Raw genomic sequence first — 22,902 nt, 5'->3', positions numbered from 1 at the left:
GGAACATACCATATGTTGGCTTGAGGTGGCATATGCAGTGGTATGGCTTCTACTTCCATAAAACAGCATATGGTACGGTCTTCATCTGGAAAGTGCTTAGTTTCTTCTTTTATACACCTTGTGGTAGATGTAGATTTATGAACAACACATACGCCCTAAACAGCATACATTAGACTATAACGCGAAGAATAAAATGCACGATTCCCGATTTTTTTGTGACGTAGTATTAATTATTGACTCGAGTTTGAGCAGTGATATGTAACCTACAGGGTTGTGCTTATACTTTGGGATTTTTTTCATTTGGGAAATAAAGATCTGATGTTAGATTGTAAACGTAGCATACACTGAAATATATTGAGTTTTGTTCTGTGATCCCTTGGAAGTGGGTTTTGAGAAAAATAGAAATTACATACTTTAAAACAGACTGATTTTCATTGAAATTATTTTTTGTTTTATTTTTTGTTGGGGCCTAACTGGCTTTCCCCAATAAATCATTCCCCATTTTTATTTCGGTTCATTGGACGCGCTTATGTTTTGTTTATTACAGTGAGCATACACGCTGTTACTGTTTCCGTTGTTTTGCAACATAAAAGTTACGTCTCGTGTTTTTTTTAATTACTTTTATATTTATTCTTTCACCAACCCCTCCTCCCGTCATCTCCAGAAGGAATTGTATTTTGTGCGCAAACGTTCTTCATTTGATTGTAGTGACTAGTCGTTCTCTGGTTAGAGGTGAATGTTGTCCAATGAATTTGTTTTGTCATTGATCCTTCAGTGCTGATGCAGGTGCAATTGCTTTGATTGTGCTTAGTCTCCATTTCGTGATTGTTTGTGGCTGATGTTACCAAATTCTACCATTCTGTATCCCTCCCTCTCTAAAGGGATCAAACCTCTAAAGTCAGTTAAAGCGCTGGAGTATTTGTGAGGTCTTCAGCTTCTCATTGGATAGCAACATGCTTGTGCTGAGCCCTTTTCTCAATTTTGCCTGCGGACTCAATGTGTTATATTTTTACACAAGAAACACACTAAAAATGTTTTCTTTGTTACAAAATGGTGAATTTTAGTTCGAATACATTTTTATTCGGTTTTCAATTGACAAAACCAACATTTTTGAACAGCCTCACCCACAGCCTTCAAAATCCCCCATCCAATGGCCCCCAGCAAGATGGGATTTTTTCAGCTACATGCATCTCTTCTACCTCCCATTTTTCTCTTTCTGCACATTGAGTCCACTCGAACAACTCCCTCTCCGGCCCTCTGTCTCTGGCATTTTTTCACCTGCATAGTCTTTTATGCATTACAAACCACATGTGCATTTCTAACGACCCTACTTCTCATTCCCGCCGCGCCTTCTTGCAGTCCTAACCCTACCTGTCCCTGCCTGTTCCCCAACTCCCCTGCTCTCTGTTGAACACTGCTCACTACTTGTGTACCGTTCTCGCTACTAGAACTCCTTTTTTGCAGTTGCTAGGTTAGTAAGCGGATACCCTATAGATCCCATTAAAGAAACACTCGTTTTCCAGCACATGTTGCTTTAACAAGAAAGTCTTTTTCCACTATGATCTATTGTTCATCAATTGAAGGGAGGGGTTCGCCACCATTTATCCTGTCAAATACAATTATTCCTTTGCAAGCTAACATTGGGTTAATCAGAGACATCACGATTTTTAAAAGGCACATTGATGTTTTTACTACAGACTATGAGCAAAATGGTTATTGCGTTTGTTTTTTGTGTATGTCCAGTCTTTCAGGACACAAACACAAATCTCTGTTAAAGACACTGGCCTTGTGTCACTGAGTTTGAGCCCTCACGCTGTCATCACATGCACAGGGTCACTTGTGCACACATTTATCCATCCACTGACTTGTTCTTGCTTTCATACTTTTGACATAACCATAATAAAATGCACACAACATATACAAGGTAAACAATTAAAAATAAAGAAAGCAATTAGGCTCGAGGCTTAATGAGGAGGGCCTAGCCATATGGTCATTTCATATATCTATCAGTGATGGCATTATGCCTTTAGTTAGCAGAAGCTTGGATCATAAGTGGCTCTGTGTGTGTGTGTGTGTCTGTGTGTGTGTGTCTGTGTGTCTGTGTGTGTGTGTGTGTGTGTGTGTGGCTCTGTGTGTGTGTGGCTCTGTGTGTGTGTGGCTCTGTGTGTGTGTGGCTCTGTGTGTGTGTGGCTCTGTGTGGGTGTTGCTCTGTGTGTGTGGCTCTGTGTGGCTGTGTGTCGCTGTGTGTGTGTCTGTGTGGATAGCTTTTTTTGTAGGTGGCTCTGTGAGTGGGTGGCTATCTGTGAGTGGGTGGCTGTCTGTGTGAGGGTGGCTCTGTGTAGGTGGCTCTATGTGAATGACTGTGTGGGTAGCTCTATGTGTGTGTGGGTGGCTGTGTGTGGGTGGCTCTGTGTGGGTGTAAATGCAATAGGTCATTCATTTGCGAGCGATTAAGCTATTGTCATTGTAAACGACAATGCCATTTATTTAACAATTAAGCTATTGGCATTTTAAAAGACAATGCCATTTATTTAGGATTTAAAACAATGAGCAATGCCAATAGCTCTACCTTTAATAATGCCGAGACCATTGCATTGTAAATGCTTGTTTTAAACTCTAACCCACTTCCTTTCCTTGGAGCACTGCTAGTGCAGCGAGGATCCTGGCTCATCTTCCTTTAACTTTTATTTGTGTTTCACACTTTTATTTGAGCTTAGCTCTCCTGATGTGTGTGGGGCTGGGAGACACCAAGCTCTGCTGACTAACCAGCCCCTCTCCTCCCGATTGGCAGGAGACTCCAATGCCGCTCCTGAGGAGGCCTATTTGAATATGGTTGACGCATGGAAGTGCGCCTGAGCAAGCTAGTCTGCGTCCGGCTGGCGCCAGCCCTCTGCCCGTTTTAACCTCCAACTTAGGCATTTCTCTCCAAAGGAACTCAATCAATAGACCTCCGCGACCTGCTACCAATTTTTATACCAACCTTAGTTAATTTCGCAATTAGCCTTGTGTCATAAGAATTGCTGATACTCTGGGAACTTAATTTGCATTTAAAGGCGGCCAACTGCCGGGCAGTATCTTCCCTAATCAGAGACCTTGAAACCCTACATCTGTCCCAACTAGTGTCCAAACCTAAACATGTAATGGAACATAGGCTTGATCCCATGTTCTCGAATGATCTTTCTCTTCGAAAGCTTCTCCCATTAGACTGCCTTGGTCTGATCACTTTTTAGTCCCTTTTCTCTTTCCAACGACCCAGACATCCCCTTTGACTAGTAGCACCCCTCACTCCCTATCGAGGAAATGGGCTAGGGTCACTCCTGAAAACCTCTCCTGAAAACCTCACTACCGCCTTGATGGCATCCAACATGGCCATTGGAAAGGACAATGATCTTAACCTTGCGGCGCACAACTTTGAATCATGGCAAACTAGTGCAATTGACAGCATAGCGCCCCTGACATCTAGACGCCACTTTAGAGCCTCTCCTTCGGCACACTGGTATAATGAATAACTAGCAACAACTAAAAACATAACAGACACCTTGAACGTGAATGGAGGAAAGATTACGATAGTCACTCTCGACTTAAAGAGGCTCTGAAACAATATCATAAACTTCTTAGAGCTGTACGTAAAGAATATTATGCCTTGAAAATCGACTCAGACAGCAAACCCACTAAATTCAACTTACATTAATTTCTTTCATTGCTGGAACAAGTATCACCTGATGCTACTCCTACAGAAAATGGCAATAAAATTAGCTTCCTTTTTCATAGCAAAAGCCACTAAGATTTATGACGCCTTCCCTGTGGCAGCACAGAAGGAAAACTATCCAGCGATCAGTTAACAGTCTGGTGATATGATCAGTTTGGACATCTCCTCTTTGATTGAACTTCACTCCCTCTTTCTGCCCTGTGTGTAAGAAATATTTGTCTCAGCTCTAGAAGTTCCTCAAGGTTCGGTCCTGAGTCCCAACATTGTTTAATATCTACATGAGACCTCTAGCAGATATCTTTAATAAATACAACTTTCAGGTGGTGTCGTATACGAATGACACCTAACTTATTGTGAATCTCTCTGAACCTAACATCACCTCAGCAGATCGCTGTAAATCTTGTCTGGCTGAAGTCGCCACTTGGATGACAGACAGCTGTTTCAAATTGAACGCGAATAAAACAGAACTCCTGTTAGTAGGCAAGACTCCTTTGATCTGAACTTCCGCTTGGTGGCCTTCAATCCTTGGCCAGTCCACGGAACCTAAACAGAAAGTGAAAAATCGAGGAGTATGGGTTGATTCCAAACACTCCTTAGAAGATCAGATTAGAAATGTTGCAGGTAAGGAATATGGCCCTCAAAACCCTAAGAAAAATCCTAGGCTCAAAACCAGCTAAATCCCTCAAAACCATTGTGCACACAATCATTACCACCCAATTCGATTAAGGTAATATCCTGCATCTCGGAGCCACGAAGGGGAGTATCAACTCGCTTCATAGAGTCTAAAATGCTGAAGCAAGACTTTGCTCCATCTCCCCAAAACATCCTCTGCATCTGCTGCTCTCAACCAGTTACACTGGCTCCCAGTGTCCCAAAGTTTTAAGTTTAAAGCCATGTTCTTCTGCCACCGCATTCTCCACAAGCAAGGCCCTAGATACCTGCATTCGATGCTGCAAGCTTACAACCAAGGTCGCGATCTTAGATCATCTGATGCTAAACTAGCTTGAGTACCGAAGACAATGAAAGCAAGTTTGGGAGCTCTATCTTTTTACTACCTAGCTGCTAAAATGTGGAACTCCCTTCCCTATGTTCTGAGAGCGTCTACTTCAGAGACAGAATTCAGAAGTAAGCTTAAAACCTGGCTGTTCCACAACCCTAGCTAATTCCGCTATTTCCCTTGATTCTTGTGCTTCTCTTCTCCACTGGTGAAGGTTTCAGAGCGGGGAGACACCATTCAGGTGTAACCATGCGATCTACAAAATACATTATTATTATAAAGTTGCCACCTTAGTTTCGGGCTTAAGTGGAAGCAGCACTTCAAAGGAAAGAGTTCTTCTGCACGAAGAGGTGAGAGTATGCAGACAGCGCAGTTGAAAAATGCAGATGTGAAGTGAAGGCCAAAAGGTTTGTAGATAGGCAAGACAAACGTGTTTAACAAAGGATGCGGAGTGCAAGAGCAATATTGGGGCGTTTGTAATGATGACGTATAAATATGAGGAACCCGAAGTAACAGAGGGAGGATAAAAAGCAGATTGCTTTTGAATGGTGTTAGAATGAATAAAAGAAAACCTAAAATGGAAGTATGAAACTGGAACATACATTTTTTACAGGATGAATTTTAGACGGGCAACAGAAAGAAAGAGGTGGACTGCTGGAGAAAAAGTATGGAAGGGCCACGAAAATGGCAAAGGTGGAGAGCAACAGGAGGGAGCTGAAACACACGATTGAGAAGCCTGTAAAGACGTGCACTGTCAAGAACCCTTGGATAAAAAAGACGAGCGGCCATGCTTTAAAGTTTAATATATGGAAAGATGAAAGTAGTGATGAAATCAAATTAAAAAGAACTAATAGCAAATGCAAAATTAAGTTTAAGCACCTGGTACGTTAATGTAGAAAATATATTTGACAGACGTGTATAGCAGCAGTTTAAGAATGGAGATGAAAAAAGGCAGTCCACAAATTCTTAACATACATGGGATGAAAATAAGAGTTCAGACGTGCAAGAGAAAGAAAAAAGCAGTGCTTAGAAATACATTTTAAAAGTATGCGTTCTAAATAACTGTTGACAGGTAAGAACAACCAACAAATGAGTGGCTATAGAGAAAGATGATAGGGCCGAGAAACGTAATTGAAAGTGCGACATTAGGGGGCTGAAAAGCATTCTTAGGCGAAAGCTTGAAAACACATGCACTCTCATGGAGTGCGTTACGAAGAAGAAAAAAATAGTCCCCAAAAGGCGAACACTGGTGGAAGCATAGAAGGAACCAATGAGAGAGATTGTTTGATATGCTCCACGGAAGGGACAAAAACAAGATAAGTAGCCTATAACAAATAAACCCCTCAAATCGAAAGCAAGCAAATTTAAGTGACAACATATATAGCCATTGGTAAGCAACAGGAAGAGTTACTTCGCTCTCGAGATGTCCACAATAAGTCTTTTACAAGTAGATAGCTGTGCTATCCGGTAGCCTTTGACCAAAAAAATCACCTTCATGAAGCTTCAGAGGCTCTTCTCGCTCCTTCAAAACCTTTTAGGATTTACTTATGTCACGGACAATGCATTTAGAACAGAGCACAAGTGATACTTTGCAGGCAACGTCGCAATCAGTGAATGAACAAATTGCTGGTACACAAACATGCATGGCACAAGGTTAAATCATCGTGTGCACTTACAGGCTAAGGCTGGGTCTGCCATGTGAAGTAGGTGCACAAAGAACTGAGCTCATTGAGATCAACATAAACATGTTTTGCCCAAATGTCTTCCTCTAGTTCAAATTTCTCTTTCAGTTTGGACTCTACTTTCACTGCCTTACATACAAGAAAACTGCATAGCTTGGCCACGCCAAAACTGTTGACCCAAAGCTGCATAAGTCCTAGAAGACGAATCCAGTAATGCTTGTAAAAAGCAGATGGACTGGGTAACGTCGCTGCAGTACAAATGCCTATAATGAGTTTGCAACTTTGGTAGGTCATCAATGGTGCATTTACCCTGGTGAAATTGAGCTAGAAATGCGAGAATCCTGAATTTCTTCACCTTTGTATAACTGAAATGCAGAAACCTATCAAACTTACAAGAGCTAAAACACTTTCTGATGAATAAAAATTCTTCAAAATAATCACACACCCTAAATGAATGTGTTCCTTCAAGACAAACATGTCAAGCCATTTAAGACGTATGATTATGAAATGTTCCCTCAGCCACAGTTTGGGTCTAGACTGAAACATAAGAAGAAATAGGTTCCAGATTCATATCAGACTCTGATGGGGCTTTTTAGGGAATAGCCTGAAGGACAACCTCGTTTTTAGTTCTCGCCTAGCGACGGAGCGCATGCGCTGCTCACTTGCGAGATCTGTTGTTCTCAATTTCGCTTCTGAAGGGGACAGGAGATGTGCACGCGCCCGGACAGGCGATGCGAACGTGTACTGCTCGCATCGTTTGAGCACAACGCTCACATGGCATGCTTTCACTTTCCTAGTTAGTTTCAGTATTGTGCTTTACTTTGTACCCACCCTCCTCCCGTTGTTCAAGCACAACGCGCGCATGGAGTGGTTTTACCTTCCTAGTTATTATTATTATTATTATTATTATTGCATTTCTTATATAGCGCAAGAATCGACCCCCGAAGGGGTATCTCCGCGCTTGCCTTGGGAACCCGTCCTGGTTTTTCCCTGTGAGATAGCCCCTATGGGCATCCCCAAGGTGAAAGCCAGGCATCCCGCCGCCGGGGGGCCGTTGTGGAGATTAAGCAAGCTTATTGCCCAGAGTTGCAGAGTGTGAACCCATGATTAGGTCAGGCACCGAAGCGAGAATTATCGAGTCCGTGGACATTTGAGCTCAACACCCTGCTGCGCCGGGAATCGAACCCTGGTCCCGGGTCTGACCTCTGCTTCAGGGTCTGCCTGCTGTTTGGAAACTACTGTGTCCTTGGTCCCCCTGGTGCACAAGTCATCATTCGCTCAATCAAATGCCCGACGTGATTCTTCTGAGCTTTCTGTCACTCACTGAATATTGACTGTCTTTGAAAAGGTGTTTCAAACCCTATAAAAGAAGTTTATTTCCAACTTTTACCACCTTTAAAAGTGATGACGTTTGTATGCTATGCATGTTCATAAATGATCCACAGTGAGGATTGACTAAGTGTAACGTGTACACAAGGTCTAAGATTCTTAAATATTAAGCCCCATAGAAAGTGGAACGGACTTCTGCGCATGCGCAAGATACCCTGGATCATCTGCTGTAATTTAGCCGCATGTCTCACTATTTTCAGGCAGTATGCTGGTCAGTTACAAACGTGTGTCTAAATATTAGCTGCTTACAATACTGAAAAAGGAATTTCTAGTAATATTTCATGTATGCCTGTCCATGATTCTGACACGTGGTCTGTTTGACACCCTGCTGTGTGCCAGTTCTTTCATCCACACCTGCAAGGGATGTCGTGTGCCAGATTAATTGGTGCAGAGAGCCCTTGTGTGCCAAGCACATGTTAAGAGTGCTAACATAACAACAGTTATCACCCTGCCTGCTGATGGAGCGTCCCAAACATGCTTTGCTCAGTTGACATTCGTATTTTTAATTATGCAAGCAGGTTTTCAGCTAAAAAAACTGCTCACTAGTGTTCTATTGCCAATGGGGATGAACGTGGCCATAAACCAGGTGACAGGACGCCTGCAGGGCCTGTACGCACAATCAAGAGGACATCAAGGTGTGTTATTATACATACCACCAAATTACATTGTTTTCTAGATGCGCATCCATGTTAGAATTAAGAAGGGTTCCCTTTTACTATGTTATGCGGGTTTCGCTACTATTGAATTTCAGGTATCACTGTATTTTTCTTCACCAGCTAGGTTGTAGCAAATGGGTTTGCACTTCTGGTGAATGACGCGCTGAAATGAAGCCCCTTTGACCCTTGTCACCAGCTGCCGCAGCTACGGCTCACTCAGGAGAAGCCTCCCGCCTCTGGGCGCACCCCGGCAGGTAGCTAGCATACGCCCCAGGCTTTTGCAATGCAATAGGTATTGCATTTACGTACGTTTTAGCTATTGGCATTGTAAATCACAATGACTTACTTATATTTTTGGTTTTAAAATGTAAATAAAAGGCATGGTCATTTACAATGCTGATAGCTTTAACTCACATAAATGCGAGACCTATTGCATTGCAAATGCTTGTTCTTAATGGCCCATGCTACAGCTTTAATCGATTCACCCTTCTGGCAAGGAGTCTGCCACCAGTAAAGCTGGATTATTGATTTGACAGACTACGGCAAGATTTAAACCTAACAGGGGAGCTGACGCTGAGTCTTAAGAACATGAAGATATACAAATATATCGAAGTAATACTATGATATATCAATTTTAAAGAAAATACTATTAGCCTATTTTTCCTCAAATAAAACAAGAAACATGCAATCAAATGCCTTCATGTATGCAACAAAATTACAACTATGATACATTAAAAAAAAAAAACAAGTACTTTATGCATGCTTCACATGAAACCAAGGAAGCTTAATAGTGATAAATTAAACAGTCTGAATTTGTTACCTCGGTTATTAGTTTCGAGGCTGCTTGAAAGATTCCTTTCATCACAGCCAGGGAATGCTTCTCATAGATGTCCAAACAAAATTTATTAACAGTTCTTAGGTCATTTTCTGGGATGAGAGATGTTGTTCTTATGTGAAAAGGATGCTCTTGGTATGCCATTTTCGTTATTCTATTGCAATCTGGCTAAAGGGAAATACATTCGTCTAAGCGGAAGCCACTGGATTTTGTGCGAGAAAGAAAAGGGATTTGTTACTTAGAGGGGACAATTAAGCCATGTTTAAATGAGAGCCTAATAAGGATCAGGCCATCCAAAGTGCAACAGCGACTGAGTATAATGTTAAGGAAGCAATGTAATCAGAGAAGAAACCTTAAGGTAAAGCTGGGTGTTCTCTGCATATTGATGAAAAAGAGAGTTTAGGTTGGCCACAGATCCGGCAGCTATATACATAGTTTAAAAACATAAGGTGATGAGGAAGAGTCCGAAGGTACTCCACAGTAGAGGAGGGAAAGCACAAGTTGTAGAGAACTTCATGTACCCAAATGGTAAACAGCCTGTAACGCAGGTTAGGGACCACCTTAGAAGGTATCTACAAATGGAATGAAGTACATATTGATGTGTGGTGCAAAAGGTAACTGGAAGATCCATTAGAATCAATAAGCTAGTACACTGCAGTACCTGCTGAATAGACCAATGTTTCTTAAAAAAAAAAACATTGTCAATCAAGGTGCTGAAGAAGAACAACGGACTTGTTAATTTGCTATCTTGATACACCATCACTTTACTGAACACTTTTGAAAGTTGTTTGCTTTAAATGGGCAACTACTGATGACGTTTTAGATGTAAAAGAATTCTTAACTACAACAAATTAACTTGAATTATGTCACAAAAACTGGCAAATCTGTTGCCACAGACCTGATGTTTTAGATCGTTGTAATCAGATTCATCAGAACACAATTCATTCACGGCTGAAGAACGAGAAGGTCTACTGTGTTTAAAATCGGAAAGATGCTACAAATTTTGCAAAATTTAGAGTTTTGTTTTATTTAATGACTACCAAGGGATTTTTTTTAATACTTTCGGACTAGACAGCCAAGTTTAAGAGCCACTGAAACACATAATTAACGCTGCTTTGCAATCTTTAAAAACATGTAGGTTTTTACTATAGACTTAAAAACAATAGGTTAAGTATATAGTAAAATATGGTAGTGAACGTGCTATCGGCACTTGGGAAGAGGGTAGGACGCCCTTCATGCACTTACAATACAGGACATGCAAGTAGTGCCATGAAAAAAGTAACACTTAACTACTAGGTAGCAAAGTCAAGCAGGAGATACTGTTAAAAGGCTTCAGACGTCTGAATGTTTTGTTCGGCTATGACACAATTTATACACCATTGCTGATGCTTGGAACAATGACAAGTACACTTGGTGCTTAGGTTAAGGCTATGAGAAAGGAACGGTGATGTTTTATATATGTACTTTATGTGGAACTCTTCGGAATTCGAAATCATAATAAATGCTAATTGAATTGAGAAAGGAATGGCTTTTTAGCGGCAAAAAAAGTACCTTACTTTATCTAACTCACATTACATAGTGCTCCACTATTAACTGCAGCCATATGAAAGAGTTGCGCTAGCCGCCAGAAAGGCAGTTTGGCGAAAACAACTCTAAATCCACCACATAGTAATGCGCTTGCTTAGTGTCAAAACATGCATTTATTGGGTGCACGCCTCGTACAACTTAACATGTGTCAGTCATGCGGCTTTGTTCACCTGATCCAAAGTGCTACAATAGGTCTCAAATAACAAAAGATATCAACAAAGGACAACTGCTAAAGTGTTACTGTGGGTGCCATCATAAAGTAGTAAAGTTGCTAATGAACAACATGTTCTCAGTGCCTTATGCATATATTCAATGCTTCATACGTGCAAAAGCAAGCATAATGTGACCTTTACATTATCAATGCAACATGGACATGATGAAATAAATAAAAAAAACACTATATTAGCAGGTTTGCAGCACATGCAAAATTCTTTTGCACAATAGAAGCTCGAAGGGGACGCTGGTATAATAAACCCCAATTGGGCTAACAAAACGTATTCCTTTAATTTACCTTTTCATCCCCCCTCGACATCTTATCCATGCGTAACAATAGTGCCTGGGATGTTAGTATCCAACATAAATAAAACCCACTGCAAGCCAGAACTTATCAGGATGATGTGTTCGTTGCGTTTGTATTTTTTTAACACATTTTATTGCAAACATTTGCTTTAAACGTGAAACTATACATTACATCACAAAGTGGCAAGCTAAATACATGCAATTCAATTTTGAAATAAAAAACAGTTTATTTTAATAGACAAGTAAAAGTGCTTTCCTAGGGGAACGCTGTACCTAGAAAATGTATAGAAACTATGCTCAGTTATAAAGCACATTGCAAGAAAATACGAGTTTTACTGGCACAAAGAAAATGTACTTTTGGCTGATGCCATAGTTTGAGCACACAAGGATGATAAATAAAAAAACAAATTATAATAAAGATTCTGAAGAAAAAATATTGCCAAAGTGAACTATAGGTTAAGCAGCCCACCATCCCATCAGTGCACTTCTTTTAAGTGGATGTGCACATTTGACCCTGGAAAATGCCATCCTTCACAGTGCAAGAGAGCAGATGTCTGTAGTGGGCAGACCCATGCGGTGGTGGCAGGAAGCAAAATGTGACGGACATTTAAACAGGACAATGGAATCTGATGGCTGCACTAAAGCCCCTCTATTCATATAAGCAGGCGTGTTTTATTGAGCTTTTTCTATTACACTAGGCTGGTTGGTGAGCAAGCTACAGCGGTCTTTGTGCCAGACACTGCTAACAGTAGATGAAGCATTCAAACTAAAGAGCTTATCCATAGGCTGTCATTTATGGGAGCTCTGTATTCAAGTAAAAGCATACCACAATTTCCTGAAAAGTAGATACTGTGGCTCTGCAAGCTAAGTGACCATTCTGGTTTCCACAAGTTCATTAATCTCATAACTCAATGGAGGAATAATGGAAGTCTTCAAATTGCAACTCACAAACGTATTATTTCTCTAGTGACGCATACTGGAAACAAATAATACATTTTCTGCTTCCTGGTTTGGCATTTACTGGTAAAAGATATGCTAGTCTTGTCTAGCATTCCCTATTAAACTAACTGTCTCCATTGTAAACAAGCACTGGCATAGCCAATAGTTCTCGCTTTTGCGAGAGTTTATGTTATTGGCATTGTAAATGACAATGACTTTTATACATTTTTTTAAAAACCAACAACAATAAAAGGCATTGTAATCTACAATGCCAATAGCTCAAACTAAGTAAATCCGAGACCTATTGCATTGCAAATGCTTGTTATGTTGTTGGTGAAGCAGATGAGTAATTTTCTACTTTACAATTTCAAGGGCATTGAATAATGGTGCCACACTGTGTCTACTATGATTATTAAAGACAATGCCAACCTCACAGGTTGACTTTGCTAAAGCTCGTTTGGCTTAAAAGTGTGCAATACAAGAGCATTATTTCAAACTCAGGGGCTGAGGTGCACGGTCCGTGCTGCATAATGTTCCCGAAATCATACAGAAAGGGATGCTGTAGGCCAGAACATAAGTGCAGTGGCAGAGCTGTGCAATTTCCATTACTAGTATAGAGGGAAGTGTTGCACAACAGTATTGAAGTTAAAAAATCACAGGAGTGCGATGCACCAATAGTTGCCTAGAGGGAAGTGTTACAGCTCAGGAGTGGGGAACAGCTAAATATTTGTGTACTGCCCCAGTACTGGTCCTGTGAGGGTGCTGAAATCAGGATTATGGTGCAGCGCAAAACTACATGCTCAGCCACTGCTGCAATAGAGGGGAGTTTTCTTGGTTAGGATTGTGGTATATTGGAGGAGGAGCTACGCCAGCAAACAAGATGGCCGCTTAAGCTCCCGGCTCCCCCGACCTCCGACTCCTGCCAGAAGATCCTGTTATTTTTCCTGTTTTCGCTCCCTGCCTCCGTGTGTATGAACCGGACTGGAGCTTAACGGTGCAATCCTGAGATTTCTACCAGCTTGGTAGACAAAGATACGTCGTGTGGCACTTTGCGGCCTAGACCAGCCTGGAAGCCGGGGTCTCGAGTACTGGCCCAGCCGGGTTTCAGTTGAACAACATCGGCTGTAGTTGTGTGACAGGGTCCGGTCTACTGAGGGGGAAAAAATAAATATATAAATTCTTGGACCGAAGTTGACGATGGTTGGCTGAATTTGGTGAATATCGAAGGAGGGGTGACGATGCACAAATGGAGCGGTGGACGGGGGTCCCTGGCCCGGTGGCCCGGTTAGGGCCCCAGCGGTGTTCGCTGGGTTGGGATCTCCACCTGCGGTGGCTGAGTTCGGATTGTTATTGTCCCCAACGATAAGTCCCCTTCTGAAGTCGTCCGTTCCGCATCCACCTCTTCCCCCTGGAGAGACCGGGTTCTCTGGGGACGCGAATATGACCGAAACCGAGCGAGATGTTGTGGAGCGGACCGAGAGTGACCCGTCACTACGAACTGTGTTGGCAGCCATAGGGTCACTTCATGTTTGCGTTGAAGCCCACATCCATAAAATGATAGTGTTTTTGTCTGGAACTTCTCGGATGGGACGGGACCCTGGTCCTCTACAAGAAACGAAACGACTCGAGATACCCAAGATGGCCATTTCGATGGAGGAAGCAGACCCCGTACTATGGGAGGCGTTGGAGCCTTTGACCAGTGTTGTGGGTGCTGAGAGCAAGCTTGATGCCGCAATTGGATTGTCAGGCCTACGATCGCTGCAGACTATGGAAGGACTACTTGATGCTCCCTTTCCGGAGACTTTTGATGGGAACTGCTGTTGGTTTGAAACTGCGTCACTCCCCTATACATCGGCACCGCTAAGATGGCGGACGAAACAACCTTGGGAATCCATGACGGTGTGGGGAGTCTTTGGACTTAGCGGAGTTCTCAACACTTTCATCTCTCTGCTACGTCTCGGTTTGAGCTTTGCTACAGCTTTTTTGTGCATAGACTATCCTGCGGAAGGGACAGTTTGTCCGGAAGGGGCTCACATGTTTGATCGTAAGGGTCAAGGATGAGACTGTGTGATTGAGTTTGCCATCGGGTATTACTGGACACGGTGTTTGCAACCATGATGCGTTCGGGAGGTTGGGCAGTGTTTGGAGTTTCCCCTGTTGAGCTACGTATTTGCAACTTAATAGATTTCGAGACCTTAGTCTGGGGATTCTTGGCTTTGGCGGGGGAGCGGAGACCGGGGGCATGTATGAAGATGCCCTCCTCCATTTTCTACTTTTAGTATTTAGTTAGTTGAGGCGACAGGCACACTGCTAGTTGGGGTTAGGCGATAGCCATATGCAGGGGTGCAGGGTGGGGGAATGGGTTTATTGTTTTGCCTTCATTTTTGTTTTTATGGTTTCTTTCTCTTCACACTCTCCTTCACTTTTCTTTTATAAGTATAGTTGGTGGAACATCCTGACTTTGTTGGTATTCCAGTATCTGGCGCTCATGCTTCTTCTATTATCCCGACTTTATGGGTGGGCAGACAGAGCTTGCGCTTAACGTGAATCGTATATTGTACTGTGGCACATCCGGTCTCTCATGCATTGGCGTAGGCGTCTCAGCCATTTCTTCACTGCTTAGTATCTATCCTGTATCTACATCTGTTCGCCTTATTATTATGTCTGAATGTATGGCACCTGATATGTCTATTTCTTTCTTTGTTTTGAAACTAATAAAAAGATTTACACAAAAAAGATTGTGGTATATTGGCACAGCTGAACAATGTCCCAGTAGCAGAGAGCGGAGTGTCACACACCTGGAACTGTGCATCCTGGCTTAACAGTATACATGAACCAGTACTGTTATAGTATGTGTGGTGTAGGTCAGGTGGAGTTGCCTCAGGAGAGTTACATAATGTGCCATTACTCCTGCACACTGGAGTCTTTCGGGTCAGGGTAGTGGCGCACTGGAAAAGCTATAAGATGGTCCAAACAGCAGCCGAGTGGAGTAGTTCCCCGCATACAATCAGAGGTAAAAGGCTGAGAGCTGGCGAGATGGGGAACCAACTCCACCTCCCATACCGAAGAATACACACACCCAAAGAAACTTTTTTTAAATAAAAGTCTGGGTTGTATTTATTTACAAACAACTTTTCTTTAACCTTCACTAATCACCTCATGTATATTGCCTGGACAAATACATCTAAAATGGTTTCACAACAATCTGAATATTTACAAAAGCAACTTTTGATATTTACACATATTTTTATGCCTGCATCAACTTTTATAAATCCAGGTCATCCCTGCTCCAGCCTTGAAACACACCTCATAGTTCATCAACAGTTGCCTATGGCCAAACATCTAATCTCCTAACAGATTTAATCTGCTTTACAGACCTGGGTAAATGAATGAATAAAATCAAAAATGTGTCACTGAGCTCAAGCGGCCACATTTTCTCCACACACAGATTCTGTAATCAGTCCTGGGCAAATCTCACTAGACGCCCCAGGGTGAGCCAGGCCTACCTCACTCTACAGGCCTCACGAATTGAGGAAAGGGGTCCTCTCCATTCCCTAGTAACTGTAAACCCTCTGGCACAGGTCTTGGGCAAAAACTGTTCTGGCAATTTCTGAACACGTCGAGATGTAAAGTTGTACAAGAATATTCATTACCAACTGGAGCAATATTAACGCCCCCAGCAACCCTACCACCAAAGAAAAAATTACCAACCACAGCAAACAACATTTGCCTTACTTCCGGTCAACGACAACTTCACAGCAGTATACTCAGATCCCTGCATGCCCCCTTCCGCACCCTTGGTTAATCTCATGTCTGTGCACCTTGACGATAGTGAGGTGCATGGCGATAAACGCACTTTTTATTTCACCTGACCTACTACTGTAATTGTGGATAACATGTGTTTATGTCCCTGTGCTCCAAACCCTAAGTAGCCAAGAGGAGGCTGGCACTAAATATACTGAACATGATGACCCAAAACGATAACAGCGATTTCTGAGGATGCAGCGAAGACCATCCGCTCTTGATTCACTGTGATTATGGGGATATAAAGATATGTGACTAGTAAACTACGCAATCATCTGTGCAGCAGGCGCCACGCTTAATATGTTAAACTATTTCACCGGTTATACATATTGTAGACCTATTAACCCAAAGAAGGCCTTCAAGTGAGCCAAGGCAGAAGCAGGACACACTACCTAGCACCATACCCGTGGTTTCATTGGTCATGCGCTGCGTCACCAACAGTGCGGTTCTCCCTCGTCCACAGCAGTGCAATACCATCACCACTGTGTCTGCTCCTCACAACTGCCAACTTTACAACGCCAGCTACTCAAGCTAGACATTGGATTGCGCCCTTCCTGTTCAGGGGTTGGAAGGGAGCCCATAACTATTGCCCATTCAATCCATGGCCTATTGTGAAAAGGCAACTGGGCAGTTAGTTACATAAGCCTAGCATTAGGTACATCATGAATGAGATTATTTAACAAGCCCGGGAGTTGTGTGCGAGTGGCACGCGTGAAAGTGATTGCGTGCTGCCACCAGCATGCGCGCTAAGCAGTAAAAGGAAACAAGCATTGGCCGTGCGCGACAGTGAAAGCAGTGCAACACGGCGGGGGAGGGGCGGAGGAGCGTGAATGCAATCAAGTGAGAGGAAAAGCTGTCGGTTGCACGCGTGAACGCAAGCGCAAGGCCAACCAAAGGAGCTTGTGGTAGCACTTTTTAATGCCCTACTAAATGTCTCGCAGAGCAGCGCATCCGCTGGCTCTAGCAAGACCTAAAAAGCACTTAAGATAGCAATTGAGGACCCTTGCCCAAAGCAATGCCTACCGATTACATATAAGGTTGTAATTTAATAATGTGACATTACGGATTACAGTTCTACTTTTCTTGGGTCAGCGCCTCTTTAAAGATTGAATTTCTACAAAAGAGCCTTGCTTTTGTATGAATTGGAATGCACAAAGCTGAAGAAAACAACATCAAGAAAGTTAAACAAATATATATATGTATATATATATATACTTACTGAGGAGAAATCAAAGTCTTTATGATTTGCCAAATTTAAGATGTAGTCTATTCGAAATTGGTTGGCTGGATTCGATAGTTCCACTGGAGGTGCCAAATTGCCCATTGCTGTCACTATTGTCTGTTAAAAAAAAGTTAAAAGGTAAATTGAAACAAAAAAATCTATCAAGGAAATCTAAAAGCTAAACCTTGAAATTACCGTCATAACTTCAACGAAAAACATAACTTAAGGACCACAAGCAACTAGGTATTATGTATTTTTAAATCTTCTGGAAAGCAATTTGAAATAAAGAAAGGCACAATAAACTGTCTTTAGATGAAATTTTGGGGGGAAAATTATAGACTTCAAAATGCATTGATGAGGTCCTTTTAAAAAATTAGATCAGAGAAAGAAAATGCATAAGAACTAATCTTTAAGAATATGGAAAAAGAAAAATATCTTTACTAGGTTTGAATCCAATGAAACACAAACAATCTAGACCGAAAACGCCACTTGTACCTACATATGTCACCCAAATTATAAACTCTGTGGTTTGAAAGGCATGAATTCAATTTAAAAAAAAGTACTCCGTGCCTTATTAAGATTTCTTTCTATCCTATACTAGTATTAAATCTCACCTATGTAGCTCTTTACATTTATTCAACTCACAACTGGCATATCGACAATACAGCAGGTCATTTTACTCCTTTATCTCTCTTAATGGTGGATTTGTAATCTACATCTGCATGTCCTCCCCCTCTATCATGGTATCCAGGTGAAAAACATTAACAGAAAATGATCGCGAGGCTATAATTTTCCTAAATGCCCCCAGGCATCACAGAATGTAACTTGTAGGAGCATCTGGCAAACCATCTTGAATAATAAAGCGCATGGTCTTTTCAACATTGTAAACTGCGGCAAACGCCTAAAAACAATTGTCAACACAAAGTGGGTGTAAATGTTTAGAGCAACAATGGGCATCTAGAGAACAATGCTTTCCTAAAGCAAAAAATGAAGATGTAATTGTGTATACATTCAACTGATGACTTTATAATCAGGAACACAAGGAAAGACCATACCATAAATGAATGAAAATGTGTTGGTTCTTAGGTGTTTACACAAAAATATACATAATTCGATTCACCAGTACTTAATGTTTTATTGCATACTGGTATTGCTACACTGTACGTACAAGGATTATTCCCTTCCCAAAGCAGCATAAAAGCTTTTCAATAACTGCTTGGCATTAACACTCAGGATCAATTGTATTAATATTTTGCCATTTGTCTTTTTTTGACATAAGCTTTCTTTAACCTAATACTTAAGCATTATCATCCATGCAGGAGCGCACACGGGTACTTATTGGTCTGGTTGGAGTCAGAGAATCTGAGAATAATATAGCTATTGTACATTGGAGTCTTACTATTTGGGCCGAAATTCAGAAAATTGTTAGTGTATTTTTCATGGGACTTATTACGTGGAAGGTAACAAGAAGCATACCCGTTGGATTTGTGTTGGTAATAAGGCACCACCTTTTTGTTTGCTATTTAAATGCATTGTAGAGACTGGTTTTGATGGGTTGTTAGTGGTGTCAAGCTAATTTTAGGAACTGTGGTGAGTTTTGTGGTAAGTTCACCAGGTGAAAAATGCTGATCCTCTGTTGAGATCCTCATAAAAATTATGGTAAGTCCTCCAGAAGCCAATATTCGGGCATATTTTCTATACATTACCAAATATCCTTCACATCAATGTAGACACAACTCTCGCATGTGAAGTGGAATACAAATCTTTCAAAAGCAACAGCAGTTTGTCAGTTTATTCCCCAGCACTGTATTGCAGTTTTACCACAGAGTTCTAATGAACGACTAAAGCGCTAACATTCCATACGCATGCCAGAAGCGTGGCACTTCTAAACACCATGTTGCAGAAATAGGAATCATTGAATTAAAAACCTTTTTATATCGAGCATGTTGTAAGTCAAAGATAACTGAAGTAGTAAAACAGATATGAAACCAGCTGATTACAAAATGTAAGGCTAAGTACTTTTTAGGTTTCGCCTGGTGTCCACTGCGCAGCAGTGTCGCGCAGGCGAAATCTTTTGTTTAGCAGTACGGGGCTTTAACCCGCCTCTCTCGTCCATTGGCTAGCTCCATAAATGGAGGCTAGCCATTGGAAGAGAGATGTCAGTCATTCATGAGCAGATTCGTGGGCGTTCTGGCGATTTTTTCTCTCTCCGCCCCTTTAACCGTCATGCGGCGGTGGGTGGGGTTTTTTTTTTGTCTCGGCATGTTTTTGTCATTTCCAACGTGTGCCTGCAGGGGTGGGCTGCGCGATTTCACTTTCCTTGATTTGCTAGCAGGTAAGCGGCATTTTGTACAACTTTTTTTAATGTATTGACTTTGTATGTCTATCTAGTTTCCTGTTGTCTCCGTGTATCGTCCTCTGGGTGTACCGTCGTCTCTGTGTATCGTCGTCTCTGTGTATCGTCGTCCATGGCTTGTCTTTGTTTTCTGGTTGTTTACTTTGTAGGTCTTGTCCGTGTCCTGTCGTCCTGTCGTCTCTGTGTACTGTTCTTCGTGTCTGTTGTCTTTGTTTTTGACATCTGGGTGTCCTGTGGTCTCGGTTTGTTGTCGTGCGTGGCCCCCCCTTCCCTCTGCCCTCAGCTCTCCTCCCCGCAGCTCTTCTCAGTCACTTCTCTGTCCCGCTCTCGCTTCGCGTTTAATGTTTAACTCTGAGGGATGGTGAGCTATTCCAAAAGCTCCCTCATTGTCATCATCCTCAAAACTCTCCTCTTCGTCATCCGCGAAAGTCTCTAGGAGATGAAAGGGCATAAGTGGCGAAATGTAAGATTCCTGCTATCTCTGGTATGATACCAATTGAAAGGTCTTTGAAGAGAGCGGGGTAGAAAAAGCCTGTTTCACAGCTAAAGGCTTAGATGAAGCAATATTTATTTGTTTTGATGTCACCGGTGATAACGGTGTCACAGTCGTCGTCGAAATGTTCATAGTCGACGACGAAGGATTCGTCGTCTATGTAATAGACGTCGACGGGACTGCCGTCGACAGACTCGTCGTCGTCGACGGGCTCATCGTCGATGGACCTTCCTTCTTCGTCGACGAGACGGGTGCTTCTTCGTCGACTAGTGCTTCTTCGTCGTCGAGGCTCTCGTCGACGAGGATTCTTTTAGCCACAATACAGATTCTTGTAGACAGAATAGGAGAAGTGATGGCTGTAGTGGAGATCATAGCCGTAGATGAAGAAATAGAAGTAGAAAAGGTAGTCACAGGTGAGGAGAAAGAAGGAGTAGTTTCTGTCCTGTAACTCCAGTTCTGTAGTAGGGGTATCTCTGTTATAGTCATAATCTAGTGAATAGTCCCGCTCATGTGCGTGGACCCCGGCAATCAAAAATAATCTCTTAAGTTGTCAAAATAATGCAGAAACTGCAAAGACACTTAAGAGAGAATTTAAAGACAAATAATGCAGCCTATATCCACAGGCTACACTGTCCAGTACTTCAACTAGAAATTCCACCAAAAATCACCACACACAGCACAGCCTGCTAGTTTCTACCACAGAGAAACCTGCCTCCCCCAGTCAAAGACTCAGGAATGATAGAGAGGAAGGTAGGGACAGACAAGCCCCATAGGCTGCCATTATGTGGCTTAAATAGGATACTGTGCCTTTAAGAGAACCTTCTAGACTTCTCCCAGTATCCCAGAATGCATAGCAGGTCCAACTTACTTTCAGTTCTTTTCGAAGGCGTATACAACGCCAGACCTGCAGCATTGCTTACATGAAGAATTCTCCACCGGGGAGGAGGGAGGGCGCTTATGACTATAACAGAGATACCCCTACTACAGAACTGGAGTTACAGGACAGAAACTACTCCTTCTGTAGTAGGGGATCTCTGTGTATAGTCATAATCTAGTGAATAGAATGGCAAGCCCATCCCCACAACAAACGGCGGTGGAGAGTAAATACATAATGCCACTACTGTGCGAACAAATTCCGCAGCGAAGCCAGCCCAACCTGAGCGTCTGCCCTGGCGTCAGTGTCCAGGCAGTAATGCTTAGCAAAGGTATGAACCGACTTCCAAGTGGCTGCCTTGCAGATTTCAGCAATCGGCACGTTACGGAGCAGAGCTGTCGTGGCAGCTTTGCCCCTGGTGGAATGAGCCTTAGGCTTACCTCCTAAGGTCTTATTAGCCTTCTGATAACACAACTGTATGCAGGACACAATCCACCTGGAGATGGACTGCTTAGAGGTCGCAAGACCTGTCCTGACCGATCCATAATTGATAAACAACTGGTCAGACCTACGAATATCTTTGGTTTTATCCAGATAAAATTTCAATACCCTCCTAACATCCAGAGAATGGAGAGATCTCTCCGCTGGGGATGAAGGGTTCTGAAAAAACGTAGGTAAAGTTATAGTCTGGTTGACGTGAAAGTCAGAAATAACCTTGGGAAGAAATTTAGGGTGAGTACGCATAACAACCTTAGCAGAATGAAATACAGTATAAGGTTCATTACAACACAACGCCTGAATTTCACTCACCCTGCGGGCCGATGTAATGGCCACGAGGAACGCCGCCTTCCAGGACAGGTGCTGCAACGAAGCCTTATGAATAGGTTCAAAAGGCTCCTTCATCAACCTGGACAGCACCACATTCAATTCCCATGAAGGCGAGGGAAGCCTAACAGGAGGGAATACTTTCTTCAAGCCTTCCAGAAAGACTTTGATCACAGGGATCTGGAAAAAGGAAGTCTGTGAAGGGCATTTCCTGTAGGCAGTCAACGCAGCAAGATGAACCTTAATGGAATGGACATTAAGGCCAGACTGCGCCAAATGTAAAAGGTAAGGAAGGATGACATCTTCCTTGCAGGTCGTAGGATCATGGTTCTTAGACTGGCACCAGATACAAAACCTCTTCCACTTGTAAGCATATGAAGTCCGAGTGGAAGGCCTCTTAGACTCCTTCAGTATGTCCATACAATCATCGGGCAGATTCAGATGGCCATATTGCACTATCTCAGGAGCCATGCCGCCAAACTCAAAGACGAGAGGTTGGGGTGTAACATCCGTCCCCCGAACTTCGTGAGAAGGTCCGGCCTGCACGGCAACCGAATGTGAGGAAGGAGGGACCGGTGAAGCAGGTCCGTGAACCACCACTGCCTGGGCCACTCCGGGGCGATGAGTATCATCCGAGCCCTGGACCGGGCCAGTTTGATGAGCACCGCCGGAATCAGTGGAATGGGAGGAAAGGCGTACAGAAAGCTGTTCGTCCAGTCGATCCATAACGCATTCCCCAGCGTCCCTTGTTGGAAGTACCTGGAGGCGAAGTCTCTGCACTTGCTGTTTTCGGCGGTGGCGAACAAATCTACATCTGGAGTTCCCCACCTTGCGAAGACGTCTCCTAGTACTTCGTCGTTTATGACCCATTCGTGGTTTTCCTGAAGCAGTCTGCTCAGTGCGTCCGCCTGAACATTCTGCACACCTGGTAGATGGGTGGCCGTTATCGTCAGTCCTCTGGCCAGGAGCCAGTGCCAGATCGTCTGCGCCTCCTGTGACAGAGTGCGTGATCTCA

The 22,902-nt window shown here is 42.8% G+C and overlaps 1 protein-coding gene across 4 annotated transcripts in view; it reads right to left on the bottom strand.

Annotated features, from left to right (window-relative positions):
* Positions 1-22,902, bottom strand: part of GNAS (GNAS complex locus) — a 941,300-nt gene that overhangs the window by 260,280 nt on the left and 658,118 nt on the right. For all 4 annotated transcript variants that reach the window (XM_086932636.1, XM_086932635.1, XM_086932638.1 and 1 more), the window contains one exon: positions 17,337-17,456. In XM_086932636.1, the coding sequence (XP_086788762.1) occupies positions 17,337-17,456 (120 nt within the window). The remainder of the gene's footprint in view (positions 1-17,336; positions 17,457-22,902) is intronic.

Source organism: Lissotriton vulgaris, chromosome 7 (genome assembly GCF_964263255.1).
Source record: "Lissotriton vulgaris chromosome 7, aLisVul1.2, whole genome shotgun sequence".
In the NCBI taxonomy this organism is placed as follows: domain Eukaryota; kingdom Metazoa; phylum Chordata; class Amphibia; order Caudata; family Salamandridae; genus Lissotriton; species Lissotriton vulgaris.
This window is presented reverse-complemented; position numbering and strand designations above follow the sequence as displayed.